This window comes from Schistocerca serialis, chromosome 7 (genome assembly GCF_023864345.2).
Source record: "Schistocerca serialis cubense isolate TAMUIC-IGC-003099 chromosome 7, iqSchSeri2.2, whole genome shotgun sequence".
NCBI lineage: Eukaryota > Metazoa > Arthropoda > Insecta > Orthoptera > Acrididae > Schistocerca > Schistocerca serialis.
In genome coordinates, this window is record NC_064644.1 from 354,746,316 (window position 1) to 354,765,650 (window position 19,335).

A 19,335-nucleotide genomic window follows, 5' to 3' on the forward strand; every position below is an offset into this window, starting at 1 on the left:
CCAATTGCGAATAAGTGTACTTTTTTAGATCTATCTGAATTGCATCCTACAGATCCCACCAATTCTTTCCTAATTTCATACCTGAATAATATTTTGCCGTAAATAGTAAAGTCTGACTGGGTAACAATTCCCAAAATTAGCTAGTTTCGTAGGCCTATATTTCGCAGCATGTTGTTCTGAGCGTTGAAGGTAACGTAGGTAGCAAGTAATTGGCTGATATTGTCGGTGAAACTTAGTTATTTTGGTTGGTCTTGTTATGGGAACATTATCAACCAATCTTGCAAAGCAGACTTTCCATGTTTATGTTTAGCCGCTCATAAGCTCGAAAATACCATACATTTTTAATCATCGTCAACAGTTTATAGTTGACAATACAAAACTATTTACAAAGTTGCGCTTGCGAACAGCGTTTCTTACCAACCGTCGTAAGTGACTGGGTCTCTATTTCAAGCAACATAACAGACTGTTCTCGGCCCGACGAAAGTGTAAACCGAAGAATGTCAAAAATGGTACCGAAAAGTGTTGGTTTCCGTGTTAAAATTCGGCGGCATGGTATTATACTTCAAGAAAAATAGTTATCTCGGTCAGAGTGTCTCTCCCTTTACTCTGAATGTCAGCCGGTGTCGCTGAGTGACCCGAGTGGCTGACTGTCGTTTGGGGGGCCCAAGTTCGTTGCCCGCTACTAGCCCAGATCCTTTTCTTGGTGGTAGGAATGAGATAACGTGCATTGTGTCACCAACCGATCAGCTACTTGCATGAAAAGTTGCGTCACTAGGTCTGCAATCCGGAGAACGGCAGAAAGGGTGGGCCTTCATACCGCATCTCGATGAAGCCATTGGCTGAGTCTGACACAGCGGTCGGTTGGGGCCTATTGACCCATCTGTGGCAGAAATTTCATCTTCTTCCAGAATTCTGCTAATGTTCTCTAGTACCCCATGGTGTTTTCTTTTATGACATCGAGAAAACTTTGCTTCTGTTTAAGATTTTCTGTTCGGGGATGAAACATTCGTTCTGCAGCATATGTGTGCTAAAATGAACTCTATTACTGAAATTACAAATTGAAACGGGGACAGCTACATGGATCTATGATGATCGCAAATTACGCTCTATTCTTTAATGTTTAATACATCGTGTAAAATCCATGTTCAAGTAGCGGTGCATATTACGCTTTCATAACGTAGATTCAGATAGCTGCTTGTTGTGTTTACAGCTAGATATGTACACATGATGAACTTTCTCTCTCTGTGTCTTTTTTTTTTTTTTTTTCCTCAAATATCATTTGCGGATAAGGGACGAACGCATTCAATATTGTCAGTCAGTTGAATTTTATTGGAAAGCTATGTCATTTTTCCGTTGTGTACATATCTCATTACGTACCGCGGAGCTTTCCAAGCTACGGGAGAATAACAGTGAAACGGCGCTGTTCGTCAGAGATGTTGTTACCGTGCAACTATCACGTTTCACGTTGAATGCGATCACAGAGAAATTTACAGTCAAAAAATGTGTCAAAAAGAAGAAAACGTGGGGCATAGTACAAAACGTCTAATTTTTTATGGAAGTTCAGTACAGTTTTTCATTTGTAGGGATTACAGATTGTGCATTAAGTTATGAAATTATCTGATGTAAAATAACTTTCAGTTACGGTTTTTATTCAATATGTTATGAAATATGCTCACTGTATGTCATTTTCATTACTCTTAATTCTTGAAGTAGAACACGCATATGTGAATAAGCTGCTGTTATGACATATTACCACGTTTATTGTAATGTAGTTGACAGTATAAAACAAAATGAAACCTGAATTAATTTCGTGAGGGTAACAGGAGATCAAAGTACGGAGTATGATTAAATTTTAATATGCAAGTTGGAACACCTAGTGGCACAGAAATAACGCTACTATTTTCCCGGACAGCAATAAATCGTGTGATAGCAAATTTAATACAATTCAATTTCGAGCAGAACTAAACAATGGCCCTGCGGGAACAATTTTGATTTCCAGTCATGATTACAATTTTTTTATCACCTAATCACCTATTCGTTATACAAATATTATGCAACGATGGCTTTGCTTTGCTGTGTTTTGCGTAGTTTACCTGGTAGAATCTACTGCCAATTCTCACCATAAAAAATGTTGGGGAATGCTGAACTTCCAATGTAAAGAATATTTCATCATGAAAGAAAAGTCGCAGTATATCACAGACTACGAATCGAACACTGATCTACTGTTAATCTCCTAAACGATAACGCGACTGCCCACAGCGTTGATACAATTTCAAGTCATAACATTTCATTGGTTTGGATCTCACTGATTCCGTTCATATCATCTCATAAATTGTAATCCAGCTGGTATGTATATCGATCTGATGGGATAAGCCGCAGGCGTTCACCATGTTTAGACCCCAGACAGATTATTGCCACACACCCAGTGTCTCTTAAAATTAGAAATTATTAGGAGGAAACAGCAGAGACACTGATAATTTGAAGACCTGGTGGTTAAGACGAGTGTTAGCAGCAAGCACGAGATAAACGTTCGAATCTCTGTTTGACGTGTCTTTTTGTTTCTAACTGCGTTTTCATTCAATTACAGAATCAGCATTTCAGGATATATTTAACTAATGGTGCTTTGTGTCAACGCATTTTGTTGAATTCACCGCCATCGATTCCACTGATTTCATTTCAATGAATTTAATTCAGCTAGATAATAATTTCATTAGACATACATATATACATCAAAGGTCTCTATTTCTCAGATTACGTTCATTACCAGTAACATAGCCACTGATTCATGGATACTGGATAGCTGTTAACGTGACTGAGAATATTGTAAAAGGAATATGACGAGCGTCTGTATAACGTGTGAACCCAAACTCCACTAACAAACGTCGAGGGAATGTAGAGGCTATCTCGAGGAATAAACCGGTGATCTAAATTCATATTTGGAAAAGTCACCCAACTACGTTACAGTTTTGCGGAAAAGATCTGTCGCTAGGCCATACTTTCTGCAGCAAATGTGAATTTGAAATGCCCGTTTACAAGTTCTTTGAATAGCGCAACAAAGCGCGCGCTAAAACCTACAGGAAAATTTTAAGGCGGTTAGACGCGCCACAAAACGTACATCAGTTTTGCGCTCAAAGAGTGATGAAGGAAAGTCAGCACTAATTGGCTTCTCCACGGCAGCTGCATGTTACGCCAAGACAATGACTGATACAAAAGGAAAATAGTTATTTTAGAATTTTTTTAATGAGTACGTAGGTGGGAAAAATAGTGACACTGCTTCAGAAAGTATTGCTCTTGGAGGCCGTATCACTGAACGTAATAAGGACATCAGATTTCATTAGACATAAATAAATAGCTATTTGACCCTACACAAAATTGGTTGTGTTTCTTCGAAAATGTCATCTTCGCTGTACAGCAGACACATTGCCCCTATTTGTCAAGCAAGTCTACATCTACATCTAGATCTGTTCTCTGCAAACCACCGTGATGAGCAAGTCAGAGTGCACGTCCCACTGTACCAGTTATTACCAGTTATTAGGGTTTCTTCCCGTCCTATTCACGCATGACGCCCCTGAAGAATGATTGCAAGAATACCTCTGTGAGTGCAGTAATTATTCGGATCTTGTCTCATGATCCCTATGTGAGTCATACGTATGGGATTGCAGTATATTCCTAGACTCATCATTCAAAAGCAATTTTAGAAACTTCGTTAGTATACTTCCTCGTGATAGGTTTATCTTGAAGAGTCTTCCAGCTCAGTTTCTTCGTTATCTCTGTGACAGTCTCCCACGTATGAAAAATACCTGTGACCATTCGTGCTGGCCTTCTCTGTATACGTTCAGTATCCCCTATTACTTCTATCTGGTGTGGGTCCCAAAGCTTGACCAATGTTATAGGACCGGTAGCACGACTGACTAGTAAGCAATCTCCTTTATGCACTGATTGCACTTCCCAGTATACTACCAATACACCTAAGTCTACCACTTGCTTTACCCACGAATGAGCGTATGTGATCATTCCATACCATATCCCTACGAAGTGTTACATCCAGATAATTGTATGAGTTGGCCGATTCCAGCAGTGACTCACTGATATTATTATCATGGGATACTTAGTTGTTTCGTTTTGTGGAGTGCTCAACTTTACATTTCTGAACGTTTAAGGCAAGTTGCCAATCTTTGCACAACTTTTAAATTTTATCGAGATCTGACCGAATACTCGCGCAGTGTCTTTTCAGACTGTACCTCATACAGGTAACTGCATCATCTGCAAGAAGCCCGAGGCTACCATCAATATGTCTGCAATGTCATTAATATGCAGCATGAACGGCAAGGGTTCCAACAAACTAACTGGGGCATGCCTGAAGTCATTTCTGCATCTGATAATGCTCTCGATCTTCACGCGCCCAGCTAGCCGCACGGTCTATTGTGCTGCTTTCCGGGTGGGAAGGCGTGCCGGTGCCCGGCACGAATCCGCCCGACGGATTAGTGTCGAGGTCCGGTGTGCTGGCCGGCCTGTGGATGGCTTTTAAGGCAGTTTTCCATTTGCCTCGGCGAATGCGGGCTGGTTCCCTTTATTCCGCCTCAATTACACTGTGTCGGCGATCGCTGCTCAGGCACCCACGTACACAGACCGCCATTACCCTACCACGCCAACATTTGGAGTTACACTTGTGTGATACGGATACATTCCTGAGGGGGTACACTGGGGGCTGATCCGAACAATAATCCTGGGTTCGGTGTGGGGTGGCGGTGGGGTGTGTGGTCTGCTGTGACGTGTGGTGGTGTTCTGAACCACTGAGGGCTACTGCGGGACGAAGTCTCTCCGTCGTTTCTAGGTCCCCGGTTTAACACAATACAATACACTCGATCCATGTGTCCTCCCTATAAAAAGTTCTCAATCTAGTCGCAAATTTCACTTGATACCCCACATGATCGTGCTTTTGACAATAAGCTTGAATCAAAGTCTTTTCGAAAATAAAGAAACACTGCATCTACGTGGTTGCCTTGATCCAAAGCTATCAGTATGTTATGTGAGAAAACTGCGAGTTAGGTTTCACATGATCGATGCTGATTGATAGTGAGGACATCATTCTGTTCAAGATACTTCATTATGTTCGAGCTCAGAATACGTTCTAAGATTCTACAACAAAGCGATACCAAGAATATTGCACAGTAGTTTGGTGGATCACTTTTACTACCCTTCTTGATGATGACTGATTTGTGGGGCGCTCAACTGCGCAGCCATCAGCGCCCGTACAAAGTCCCAATTTTTCTCAGTGCAGTTTTTACACGATCCAGTCTAGCCACAGTCACGAATGATGATGATGAAATGATGAGGGCAACATAAACACCCAGTCCCCGGGCAGAGAAAATCCCCAACCCGGCCGGGAATCAAGTTCGGGACCTCGTGATCCAGAGGCAGCAGCGCTAGCCACTAGACCACGAGCTGCAGACACTACCTTTCTTGTATATGACTATGATCTGTGTTTCTTCCCGAGAACTGGGCACGGTTTTTTCTTTTAGGAATCTACGACGTATTGTAGTTAGAAGAGAGGCTGACTCAGCCGCAAGTTTAGTACAGAATCTGACAAGGAAGCCATAGGGTCCTGGAGCTTAGTTCACTTTCTATAATTTCAGTTTATTCTCAACACCACAGACACTAACACTTATTGCACACATCGTTTTAGTGGTACGTGAATTAAGCTGGTGCAGTAAATAATCAGAAAATGAAGTATCACAAAAAACCTCACTTTAAGTACGTAAACATCCTCACTAACAGCACCACATCTCTCTGAGGTCTCAAAGTCATGCCTTTCTCGGCATACTATTAATGTAACGTTTCTTTTTTTTCAGTATGTAAGAGAAAATCGGTATTAAATTGAAAATTACAAAGTAATGATGTCGTCTCAGAATTACAGAAAACGCAAGTCATAGGAAAGCTCGCGTCGAAATGAATACAAAAAATTACAGTGCCGAGTGAATTCGAGAGCTAGGCAGCATTGGAAAATAAAGAGAAAGAAAAAATAAAGCACAAGTGATTTTATTTCTGAGCCATAGAAGCATACAGCGTCCCGCCCAGCGTCAGTCCAAACTTGTGATTTGTCTATTTTGCAACCATTGTAGTATTCTGTGCAACAGTCGTGTTAATGAAACTGGTAATTAAAATACATATTAATAGGAAAGAAGTGTTGCGATTTTCTCCGGACGTTTTCATGAAAAATAAGGCGCTGACTTGAAATATGCGCACATAGTTTTCCCTAAATTGCTCCACTACTGTTGCAAATTCGACTGTTTTAAAGTACAGCAGATTTTGTTTCATGCTGAAAGAAATTTCCTCCTGTTGTGATAATCGATACTTATGATGTCAAAAAGAGGTTGATTCCGTTCATACATTCACGTCTCCTGTGCATCAAGTTGGTAGTATCTGCTTTCTTTCTTCTCGAAATCACTTTATCACCGAACAGTTGGTGCAGTGAAGAGCACGCAGTAAAAAAGGTCTTTCGCTCCTGAAAGCAGACATGTGAGTGAACCCTTCCGCTACTCGCGGCTATGTTCGTGTAACATCGTTCCCTCTTCTCACATACACGCCTCTATCAAGCTTCGAAACTAGCCGACTGAGTACGGGTTCGTCCTTTAGAATTGGCGACAAACAATAAGATGGCGCTGGCTAGAACCTACCGTGTAGTATTCGATGCGCTGCTGGTCATCTAGAGTAGATCCATCGTCACTGCAGCCGTTCTCTGTGATGAGGATTGGGTGACCCGGGTATGTCTTCGACACCCAGTTGACTATCTTACGGATACCAGACGGAATCACCTGCAAAAATTGAGATTAGTTAGATTTTTGTTTTATGACTGCCATTTGATGTACAAGCCATGTATGACATATCACCATGGCACACAGTTTGTATATCTCATGAGTTAAACGAATTTTGTAAGGAGATACTGAACACATAGTAGCTAGTTACACATCAAGAGCTTTTAAAATAAAACAAACATTATTAACATTCTACATCTTTATTCTTCACGGCTACTTATTTATTTCTCAACATAGTCACCATCACAACGACGACATTTTTCCCAAAGACAGATCAGATTATTGATACCGTCATTGTAGAATGTTTGACTTTTTTGGCAGAACCACAATCTTACCTCTTCTTGTAGCTCTTGGTCACTATTAAAGTGAAGTACGCGAAGGTTCTTTAAGTTTAGGAAACAGATGGAAATCGGTTGGGGCCAAGCTGGGACTGTATTAAGATATGTAAATATAAAGAATAAAGATCTAGAACGTTAGTAACGTTTGTTTAATTTAAAATACGTCCAGGGTTTTCGTTTTGTATGCTAACTGGTAAAAAGACATTTCATTTTGCTACTTGGAGGGAAAGCTCGAAGTTAATAGCACAAATACACTAATTTGTTATGAAATGGAGATGCTAAATGATCTACTGGTGATAAATTGGGCGCATAATGTAAAAAGTAAGCATTATGCATATTTAGTTCGGAAGATGTTCAGAAGATGCTTCAGAAACTCTCCGTAGGAAGACATTCGATTATTTGTGAACGAAAAGTATATTAAGTCAGGTAAACAAGTCTTGACTCGCAAAGCACAACAAGCTATACTGGACGGAGAAGCATCCGCAGACAAACTTTCACTTTGGGGGGTGTATCAGGTAACTGTGATAACATCAGAACTGCTCATGTTACATGTAAGGTAATTTTAAAAAGTGTCCCATATTCCTAAACAAGGTAGTATGTTGTCCAAAACTAGAGGACAAGTTCCTCCCGTGGGATGTCTGGCGTGGACTAATTTGTCCTCTCTTTCCCATCTGTCTGTTCGTAGAATTAGATACGCAGTGCTGCATCTTGGCACATCGTTCAGCAATTTTTCGCAGTAAATCACCCACTCTTAAACACCTCGTTCCATTCGGATTGCGTCACATGCATTGATCACTTGCTCTTGTAACTTTTACACATCGTCTATGGGTTGAGAGCACATCAATATCTTTAAGTATCTCCCTAGCAAGAAATTCAACGGCTTCAGGTCCATTGAACAGGGAGGGGATACATCCACGTAACGTTACGACGAGGTACTGTCGCGCGATCCGTAGAAAATGAGGATCACTCATAACAGATTACGATGTCTGCTATTGCCCTCGTGGGATAGAAAGTATCAATAGAAATGATAACAGTGCAGTTTGTTCACACTGCACGGGATCACTAATCTTGTTCTCCTAATGCAGAGCACGGCAGCACAATCTCAGCTGAGTGATGTAGCAAATCGTTGTACTGCCGTGACTTCAATCAACAACAACATCAGTGTCCTGAAAATTACAACCTTTGAGATATGTCCAATGAACTGCAAACAGACGGTCTACACCCCTGAATACTGCACAACACTCATCACAAATAAAACGCTCCATACCTCAATAGGAACTTATCTTCTAGTTTTGACCAGTACCGCGTCTAGTGACAATATGCGAAACATTTTTAAACACCTCATATAAACGGGATATCGGGGACCTGACAGTTTCAGATTTATACTTCCCCAAGCGATTATCTAAGTACTTCAACTATATTTTACATGGAAAAACACGACCTAGTTATAAAAATAATCGAAAGATATATCATGAGAGAGTGTATGTTGACCATGTTTAAACCGAATCTCTACAGGAGTTATGGTGTCACCTACTTACCCTGAGCCAAGCAGAATACGTTAGTGGATACTCTGTCATGGGGGTGGTGATGGTTCCTGAGTCATACGTCTTGGAGGGAACTGTGCCCTCGACTCCGTCAGCCACGTACCAGCTTGTGTAGTGATTCAGCCCGAAAAAGTCAGATGTTCCTGTAAAATAACAACAGTTCATACCACAAGTTTAGTTTCTTCACCTGCATTCACTATGCACCGTTGTGAAGATATCTGAAACATATTTTCAGTTTAATACTCATTTTGTTTGTAACTGGAAACCAACTGGTGTTTTCTTCTGACTATGGGCGTTGCACGAGACGTGTGATAAGAAGCATTTGTTTTGACTGACTGTATCTCCACATTATGCAATCCAAATAGCCAATTTCAGTAGACATAATGCTGACCTCTGTTAATGCTTGTGTATTCGATGAACTGAAACGTGTCTAATGACTGTATTGTCAGTAGAGAGATACTATTATATCAATTATTGTTGTGTAAAGTTGATATGAATTCTGCTGGCAAAATTCTAAAGGCATTTCAATGATGTATAGCTAAAGACAAGCTATACTGAAATCATGAGCTCCAGTGTGCGGTTTATCACATTTTTTGACAGTTAATTTTTAGATATGTTGTGAGAGATAGTAGATACCAGACGAGGTGATGTAGTTCGGACTTGAAGATGTGGTGCACAACTGTTGTTTACCGATATGACTGCAAATGGTGTCACTTTAATCTCGCAGTGTGGTAAATATGCTTTCTTGCTTTCATGTTTATATATGGGGCTTAGATATGCTTGCTTAAATTTCCTCCCTATGCCATATACATTCATCTTGCTTATATGTTCACACAGAATACGTGGGGCATTCCTCACTAATTCTACTGGTAAATTTCGAGGCCATGGTGATATCCTAATTTTAATTTGTGTAGCCGCCTTCTGTACATTTTTCGTACTTATTTTCTCTGCCTCTTCACCGTCCTTTCTTAGGCTAGAAAGCCTATAAAATGCTTCTTCCACTTTACCAGACATAACCGGCAGTTTTGTTCTTTGTTTCACTTTTTTCCTTAGCCCTGGAACCATATTCCATGCTGCCGCCACGTTGACACTTTTGTGTCCCGTCCGCCATTCATTGACCAGCTACCTCGTATTTCCCATTTTCCCTCACATATTTCATTTTTCCTTTTGCAGAGGTCGTTTTTTACTTCTCTGTTCATTCTAACTATCGTGTTTGTCCCATGATCTCAACCATTTGTTGTAGAACATCTTTTTTAGGTTTGCTTCAACGCTGTGAGTCCACTATTATGGTCGCCACTTTCTTTCTACTTCTTGCCTCCCCAGAAATTAAATGCCGCTTCACATATGCATTTTTTAATTCCTTGATACTTATGCTCCGCCGTTCCTTCTTCTAAGTGCCTGAGTTTTTTGACAACCATAATTTGTAAATAAATTGTACAGACTCTTGTTTCAAGCTGTCTAAGTTGTATGTCATTGTGTCCACAGCCCTGGTGGGAATATTTCGCTCTTTAATTTACTTTGGCCCTTGGATGTTACTACCATGATGTACGTAAAAGGAAGTGGTCGGGCCACATTCTGCATCTCTGGAATTTTTATATTGAGTAATAGTCTATTATTGATACTTCTGCTTGCGGGCAAAGAAACCATTTAACATCTTCAAGGACAATGTCTCACACATATCCACTAACATTATCCCATTGTCATTTACTGTGTCATTTCCACCCCACTACTCCACTTTAGGTCGCCGCCACAGCTTTTCGAATGAAATCTCCCACCAGCTGTTCCCAATGACGGAAGACACACTACGTGGTCGCACATTCTACAGTGGTGTCGACATTGCTTCAGCGATTTTCCAGAAGTGAAGGCAGATCCGCGAAGAAGTGTTTGTTGTCTCTATGGAAATATGTTGTAGGCAGTATCAGTACTGTTTATGGCTGACAGGATTTTGAAACTTTCCTTGTTAATATTTGATGAAAACGAAAATAAGAACCATGAAAACTTAAATGCATATCCTAAAGACAAAATATGTCGATAAACTGTTACTGAATGCAGTCTGCCCTGGCTCGCGTGCCGGCATTCGCCATACGGTCTCTTTATCGCTTTGAAGCAACGCTTGCTTCCCAGTCGTTGCTGTCGCAGTGAACACATACAGTAAACCACATAAAGCACTACGCTGCTATGTGATTGTTCAAGTGAATGGACATATAAAATACCACCCCCACATAAATTTTTGTTTGCTGCGAGAGACAAATCTACGTTTGCTGTTGTTAGTGAACGTCTTATGAAACAGAGCGAATAAATCCATCTCCATATTACATAAATCAAATAAAGTATATCTACCGAAATGACAGAAAAAATGCGCCTGAGATTTCTAGGAGATCCATGGAGTACAGACTCCTTGTGTAGAAGTGTCTCCCTGCGCTTTTTACCTCAGTTCAATATTTATTACTAAGGAAGCGAGTGCAACAGTTGATGAAGTAGTTATCAGGTAAGCCCACCTCTGATGTACTCGACTTCGCTAGCGGTGAAGGAAGGCAGCCTGGACACCCCTCTGCCCTCGGCCTTGCTGTTGGCATCCACTCGCAGCCGCACCACTGAAGGGTAGTCTCCTTCCGACGAGAAAATAGGGTGTGCAAACAGGCCGCCCTGAAATGTACAGAATAGTATCTTAGTACACGACGTGCCTCTAGCACATATTCAGCTATCAATGAAGCGTTGAGGTTCCTGGTTTAACGCTATGTGCTATCTCTGATAATGAGCCTGTATTTGGTGCTCGAACGACTCGATTCCATGACTGTAGGGTCATCAGGAAGTACCTTACAGGCTTTGATGAGTTAATGTGTATCAAAATATGTAATATAAATAGTCATTTCTTTTGATAATATTGATTCAGAAGCTTAACGCTGCCACATCTTCAAGGGCCCTTAGTATCTGACAAAAATTTCACAGTGGTACCGCAATCTGTTCTTGAGAACAAAAGAGTTTTAACAGATAGACAGAGGGGTCAGATGCGCAGAAAAATAGTCCTGTTCTGATATACTGTTTCATTTTAAGGTACTATAAGAATATTCAAAGACATACAGGCATATATACAGAAATAAATAAACATACGAACAAATGAAAATAATATTTGGCTAATAGAGATAATCGTGATAAAAAGAGGTAAAAATTGAATAATAGTTATTATTTCTGTCTCTGCTAGTGATAGAACAGTTCTAAATGAGCAGCAGGTGGGTGTAGAAGAAATGTGAAACATAGCATGCATTCAATGATGTACCTAAAGATCTCTCAAAAAAGAGAGGTTATTATATAGTTTGATGTCCCACAGATCATCTGAATGATTCTCTATCGAAATGATATGAACTAAGATAGATTACAGATGTACATGGTACATGATTAGTTTTAGGATTAATGAAGACATTACTTTCTAGTCCTACTCATACCCATACATTAGTTCTTTTCTGGATACTACTTTTTAAATAGATATTCGTGCGTGGAATAAAAGAAGTAGTCCACGATAAATGGTTTTAGCTTAGATCATAACTCGCTTTCCTATATGTTAGATTTTATATGCTATTAGGCAAACGATCAAAATAAATTTTGCATGATATTGAACTCTTTTCTGGACCATTGACAAATTTAACAATCGGTAATAAGGTCGTTTGTCGCCTAGTGTCATAGGTATTGTTTTCACTATTCTTCTCGTCTTGAGATAGATTATTTTCAACGAATTACATTAATGAATATATATGTATGGTAACGATGCAGTTAAAAAGCCTGACTCCTTTAAGTGATACTACATAACGACTGTAGATAAACATAACTTTTTTCTTCTCCTTTGGTGCAGTCAATAGCTTCTTTCTGATTTATGAGTTGTCCCAGACAATTATGCCATAAGATATTATTGATCATAAATAAGGAAAATACGTCAGGAGGTTGGTTCGTTCATTTACAAGATAAGCAATCTATGAAGAGCAGAAGTAGATGAACTTATTGGGTGAGTAACCTGGTAATACGCTTTTTCCAGTTACAGTTCACATCAATATGTGCACCTAAAAATTTGGAGCGTTTTACACTATTTACTGACCCTGTTCATGTGCTATATCAATTGCCGGTTTGATACTGTTTGTTGAACAGATCTGAATATAGTGCCTTTCTTCAAAATTTAGGGGTAGTCCATTTTCAGAGAACCACTTGTTAATAATTCTTTGTGACACCTCGTTAACAAACTCTTCTGTTACCTCCTCTCTAATGCGGTTTATTATCACACTAGTATTGCCTGCAAACAGTACCGTTTCCGTTTCTTGAACGTCAAGGGGAAAGTCATTCACATATATAGGGTACTGGAGTGGGCCTAAAATTTAATCCTGTGAGACTCCTTCTGTGATTTCTCCCGAGTTACTTGTCCTTCTCGAGCATTCTCTGAATTACATAGCACAATTTTTGCATTCGGTTTGTTAAGTGTGATTCAAACCAGTTGAGTGCAAAGACTCAAAATGTTAAGTTTTCTATGAGTGGGGCATGGTCTACGCTACCAAATGCTTTGGAAAGATACTAAAAAATACCAACCGGTGATATTTTATTATTTAAGGCTTTTAATATTTGGAGGGTGAAATTCCCTACCCATGTGATATCTTACTTATTTTACTGAGGACATTACTTGTTAAGTCAGGAGAACTTTTCAGAATTTTGCTTGAAATTCCATCAACACCATATGAGCCTCTATTTCTATAGAAATTTTATAATACTACTGGTTTCAGTGAAGGATGGTGGTGCTTCTTGTAGTTACTTTACGTTTTTTGGATTGACATCTGTAGTATATTTTCTTGCAATTTGAAGTGAAACTTTTAACCTGCTCATTTCTAAAACGGCTGTTAAAAGTACTTGCAACACGTGAAATGTCAGTCACAAGATTGTCATTTAATTAAATTGATGTGGTACATTTTTCATCGATTGACTGTCTCCCACTTGACAATATCCCACACAGTTCTAATCTTGTTACCTGCAGTATTAATCTCTGGTAGGATGTGCAAACTTCTGCACATTTTAAGGCTTTCCCAATTATCTAACAGAATTTTTTGTAACATGCCAGTAATGTCACATCTTGCCTTATTCTAGCCTTCATGTAAATTTCCCTCTTCCTCTTACATGACATTTTAATTCCCTTAGTTACCCACAGCTTATTTGTTTTTCTGGTTAACTGTCTAGCAAAGCTGCTTTCAAATTTTGGCACAAATTTACAATGGATTGAATTTGACCTTAATATCTATTTATACCTGTAGCTCTTTCCATACCACCTCTTTTAAATATCTCTTCAAAATTTGTAGCCTGTTCTCATGGGTGTAACCTGTATCATTAATTTCCATTACTTGTATGTCATTATCAGATAGTCTGTTAACTTCTGGATAGACATTAACTGTGTCACCAGGGTGCTACATATAAAAATATGTTTCAGTCAGGGTCCAGCTATCTTGCTGCGTACAGTTTGGAATATTAACTACATAAATTGGAGTGAACCACAAAAATAATGATTTCAGTTAATTTTCCTGTCTGTATCTTTCAAAAAAATTCATTGTAATCTTCACAAACTATTAATTTTTGTACTTGTTCAACAGGTAGCCCAATTATGCATCTTGTTTTCTTATAAGTAGGTGAAAGTTTCCTATAGGGAATCTGTGGGCGGTTACAGGCACAAGAGAAGTAGTCAGCAGAAACAACTCACAAGCATATGCTTCTAGGTTCTGATATGTACAGGAAACCTAAGTGTATCTACATATCCGATTTGTTGTCCAACTTTTACATATATTACAATCCTCTTTTTTCATGTTGAGTGACACTGTTTTACATAGACCTTATACTTAACATTTCTATCCCTATTGCTATATGGTACTGAGAGAGGCGATGATACGTCGTAGCTGAACTCGACGGAATCCGACACTATATTAACATTCAGCATAAACAAACGTAAGAATAATGAAGGAGAAATAAGAAGAAGCGGTTTCCGATGCCACAGACGGGGGCTTACCGTAAATTGTAGTGACCTTTCGGCCGCCTCTGCGTCGTCAGCAGAATCCGTGGCGGGCTCCGACCAATCAATGTTCAGCGTGATGCCGATTTTGCCTGAAACAGCCCCATTAAATATTTTTTCTTTTCTTCATAATGATGTGCCACAGTCATAATATATTTCTTTAAAGTCAGTGCCGCCATTAGACTGTTGTTTATTTGCAGTGTTGCATGTACACGATCATGATTCCGGCTTCAAAGTGCCATTATCAAGTGTTTTATGCGTTATTCAGTGCCTAAGATGGCATACTGTCGTATTTAAAATGCACTATTAGATACATTGTCTGAGGGTCGATATTTCTGGTAAAGCCTACTGCTTTGTTTTATCACTGAGTATGCGATCTTGACTGAATTACTGAATTCAGTGAAGTGCCATTATCAAGTGTTTTATGTGTTATTCAGTGCCTAAGATGGCATACTGTCGTATTTAAAATGCACTATTAGATACATTGTCTGAGGGTCGATATTTCTGGTAAAGCCTACTGCTTTGTTTTATCACTGAGTATGCGATCTTGACTGAATTACTGAATTCGGTGAAGATGATATACGTGTTTAAAGCAGTTATTGTAATACATATTAAATAAATAAACAATTTCACGACGCGTACACAAGTATAAACATCTAACGACGGGGTGAACATAAAATGAAAGTGTCTTTTGAGGCATAACCTATTGCCGTGGCATTTCGGGAAAGAGGCACCATTCATATGGCTGCGTTACCCCACAAACGTTAACGTCGTCACGGGGACTGTAGTTCCCGCTTTTTGCGCTAGGAGCGTTGCTGTTGCGTCACATAACGTGGCGGTCCACAAGCTTGAGCATGTGAATCTCGCTCACAGGTTACCAAAGATTGCCAATGCCTGCTGTAGAGGGTAAAAGCTACAGGGAAAGACAAATACTCGAATATATCTGATAAATAATTGAGGACGTTGGATGTTAGTGCTAGATTTGCAGTGGTCCGCATCAAACCAGTCGCAAGGCTGATGACTGCAAGACAATAAAAGGATGGAGGTAGATATGGCGTGTCCACACGAAATGTGTAGGTTACACGTGTTACGTGCAGGGAGCGATGTGTTGAACTGATGAAAAAGAAATTGTTTTGAAGCCAATGTCGCTGGAAAATACGGCTGGCCCTGAAGTCTTTTCCTAGTGACAAACAATCATAAGGCATAAAATATGGCAAACAGCTGAATACTTTTTATCTTGAATTGCATGTAAGATATTCCCGTTTTTTCTACATACATAATTATTGTTATTTAGATTGTTACAGTGCCCAGTGGTGTAACAACAGCCGATTCAGACACCATTTGAAAACAACATGGACACACACCAGGAGAAATTCCAATGTGTGCGCTGGTATCAGGAGACAAAATCACCAGAAACAGTCCGGAGAAAATTCCAGCCTAACTTCTTGCGATTTCTCACGAATGTGTCTCTCACTGAATTTTGCTGCGTCCTAGGTCCAGGCCTGCATGTTCTAGGGAGATCGCAGACACCCCCAGTTTCCTTAAACTTCGCAGACGACACCTTGATGCTATTAACACCTGGTGGCTATCTATGGTACGACGCCAGGAATTTTCTCTGGAGTGGTTTTGGTAACTGTGCCTCGTGATACCAGAGGACATACTGAGATACCTCCTGGTTTGAGTAGATGTTGTTTGTAAATGGCGACCGATTCCGCTGGGCCCTGGAACAAACAAAGTAACATCAGGTATGCATCTACACAAAGACTTGAGTATGTCACATGCAATTCGAGACAAAAAGTATTTGTCTGTGTGTCATATTTTATATCTTATGAATGTTTACAACCAGGAAAAGAGTTCTGCGACACCCAGTACTTTTATTTCACAATTACCTATGTCCATAGATAGTTGCTGTCACTATCTGGTATTCCGAAATTTAAAGTGCATCCATGTAAACCACATATTGGGAGTACACATCGTGAGTGGATGGATATCTATGGACTTTAAATTTTCAAATGTCAGATGATGACAGCAAGCTTCTGTTGAAATCGGTCATCATGAAATAAAAGTTTTATTCAGCGATTTTGGCTTAAAAACAATCTTCTTTTCATCAGAAGAAATATTTCCCAACCACTGTGGACAACACCTCGGCCGCCTGCTCCATCATCAACGCAGGCAGCAATGTTGGATAAATGTTGACAGCAACACTACTGAGGTCAAACGTGGCTATAAGATGAAGCCCATGTAAGCGCCCCTTTAGGAGCGCGCCATTATCAGTAGTCACACGGGACAGGCCGCTCACCTTTCTGTGTGGGCCGGAAGTGCTCGTCGTAGAGGTGCCAGGCGCCGGCGTGCGCCAGCAGCACGGTGTGGCCGGCCTGGTAGTCGCCGATGCCCGACGCGTTCACGCTGGGCGCCTGCTGGCCCCATGTCGCGTAGCCCTTGGTGAACATGTCCGGTTCGTTTATCGTGATCCACAGCTTCACCTGGTGACAAAAGCGTTCGTGTCTCCCACAGTTCCATCGAATCTCCTAACTGTACATTCGTTGGGTGGTCGGTTGATTTGGGAGAGGGGACCAAACACTGAGGTCGTCGGTCCCTATATATTTGTAAACGAAATAATAAATATCAATTTGAAGTAGTTCAAATATGCAACCACATTCGAAAATTAAAAACTATGTGCACAACTGTCTCGCCACCAATATATCAATGGCAGGCTGGCACTGTCGACTAGGTGTGGATCCAGCAGACTGTGGTCATTGAGGCTGCAATCTCCACAAAGAAAATTCCTCTAAAATCGTTTATACTTTTACGTAGAACTGCTGTTGAAAATATAATGCAACACACTTTTTTCCGGGAAAAATTCAGTTAAGAACATTTTAGGTGATTCAGTAACCACTGAACAGTGCACGGCTCCTGTTAGTACCGTTATTGTTTAACATTTTGTCCTTCCAGTACTGCCGTCTCGTTTCTTATTCGATTTACTGGCGTCACTAAGTTGCTCGTCTGCTTGCCCGTGAGTGGTAGCAGCAGCGCTTATCGATAAGTGCACTGTCGATCCGGCCGGAGTGGCCGAGCGGTTCTAGGCGCGTTTGTCTGGAACCGCGCAAGCGCTACGGTCGCAGGTTCGAATCCTACCTCGCGCATGGATGTGTGTGATGTCCTTAGTTAGGTTTAAGTAGTTCTAAGTTCTAGGGGACTGATGACCTCATATGTTAAGTCCCATAGTGCTCAGAACCATTTTGCACTGTCGTACTATCTCTGGAGCGACCGCTAGTATTTCCGGGTCGTGGTCTGTCGGAGTTCAGTTGGGACGCAGCGCCAGTGAGGTGCGGACAGTCAGTATTCGACGACCGCTGGCAACACACATGTACTGACCGACGGAAGGAGACTGGAGCGGGAACGACCGTTGGTTGGTCGTTCGGTCCGTCGTCTCATCGGACGGCGTGTATTTGGTAGCCAACTGCTTATGGGTTCTCTGTATGTGTCGACTTGTGACTCGTCCTTGTTGTTCCACAGTGATTGCTTTTGGGATTGTTCGAGTTCTTGTGAAAGTGTTTTCATGGAACTGTGTCTAGCTTGTGTGACTTCGACTGAGCAGTTATGTTAATGCTGTCTGCGTTCTGGAGTAGGCAGTCGGTCGGTTGGGACAGAGTAGCGAGTGTGTGTTTCTTCGCCGTGTTGATGCTGTCCGGCACGGCGTGTAGTTCGACAGCCTTTGGTGTTTGTTTATATATTTTTGAGTGGTTATTGTGCCTTGGCTGTTTTTAGACGCCAATTTTGAAGACGTAGTGCTGCTGGTATCTTCGCCCTCGGCTGTTATTTTCCATTGCCGTGCCGTTGGTCGGCGGAAGTGAATTGATTATGTTGTTGGTCGGTCCTTCAGCCGTCCCTGGGTCGGGTTGCCATCTGATTACATAATCTTATTCTTGGCTACCTATCTCACTTAACCTTACGCGAGAGTTACCTCCTCAGACTGACCCTTGGAACACTTCTGAGCACCATTGTTTTGTTATTTTTAGATTGTGATTTTTGTCTCAAGTACTGTGCGAGGCCTTCAGCCGCCTATTAATTTAGTTTGTTTTAAATTTAAAATAAGGCCTTCAGCGGGCTTAAGGTAAAACTTTTAATATTCTTGTTTGAACTAATTTTTTTAAAGGAAAAAAGGGGAATTTTGCTTGCTAATCCTTGTTATGCAGGCCTTAAGCCCCAGTTCCTCTATGTATAGTGTGTGGCCTTCGGCCGAGTGTTTATGTAAAATTTTTGTAACTAAGGCCTTCAGCCGCGTGTATTCCTTAAGGCAACTTTAATAACTTGTGTTCGGGCCATCAGCCGTATTGTTTTTAAATCCTTTTAAGGGCATGTGTGATTAAATTTTTTAGGAAAATAAAGTTTGTGTGTTTTGTGCAACTGACAGGAACTGATTTTGGCCCCTTTCCACAAATATAACCTGATCCGCTCCGTCCTCCGAAACCAGATTTCAACCACAGACGAGGTTGACCAGCTTCTGCAAACTTTAAAAAATCGCAAGAGCTGTGCCCCAAATGGAATAAACGATAAACTTACTAAGTATGGTGGAGGGGTGCTGTGCAAACTAAGACTGTTGCGTTCAT

General features: G+C 40.7%; 1 protein-coding gene across 1 annotated transcript in view; it reads right to left on the reverse strand.

The window, feature by feature from the left end:
- LOC126413079 (myrosinase 1-like) overlaps positions 1-19,335 on the reverse strand; it is a 37,586-nt gene that overhangs the window by 5,770 nt on the left and 12,481 nt on the right. Inside the window, exons 5-9 of the mRNA XM_050082976.1 lie at positions 17,025-17,208; positions 14,723-14,817; positions 11,196-11,343; positions 8,692-8,840; positions 6,678-6,815 (exon numbers count right to left, since the gene is read on the reverse strand). Of these exons, the coding sequence (XP_049938933.1) occupies positions 6,678-6,815; positions 8,692-8,840; positions 11,196-11,343; positions 14,723-14,817; positions 17,025-17,208 (714 nt within the window). The remainder of the gene's footprint in view (positions 1-6,677; positions 6,816-8,691; positions 8,841-11,195; positions 11,344-14,722; positions 14,818-17,024; positions 17,209-19,335) is intronic.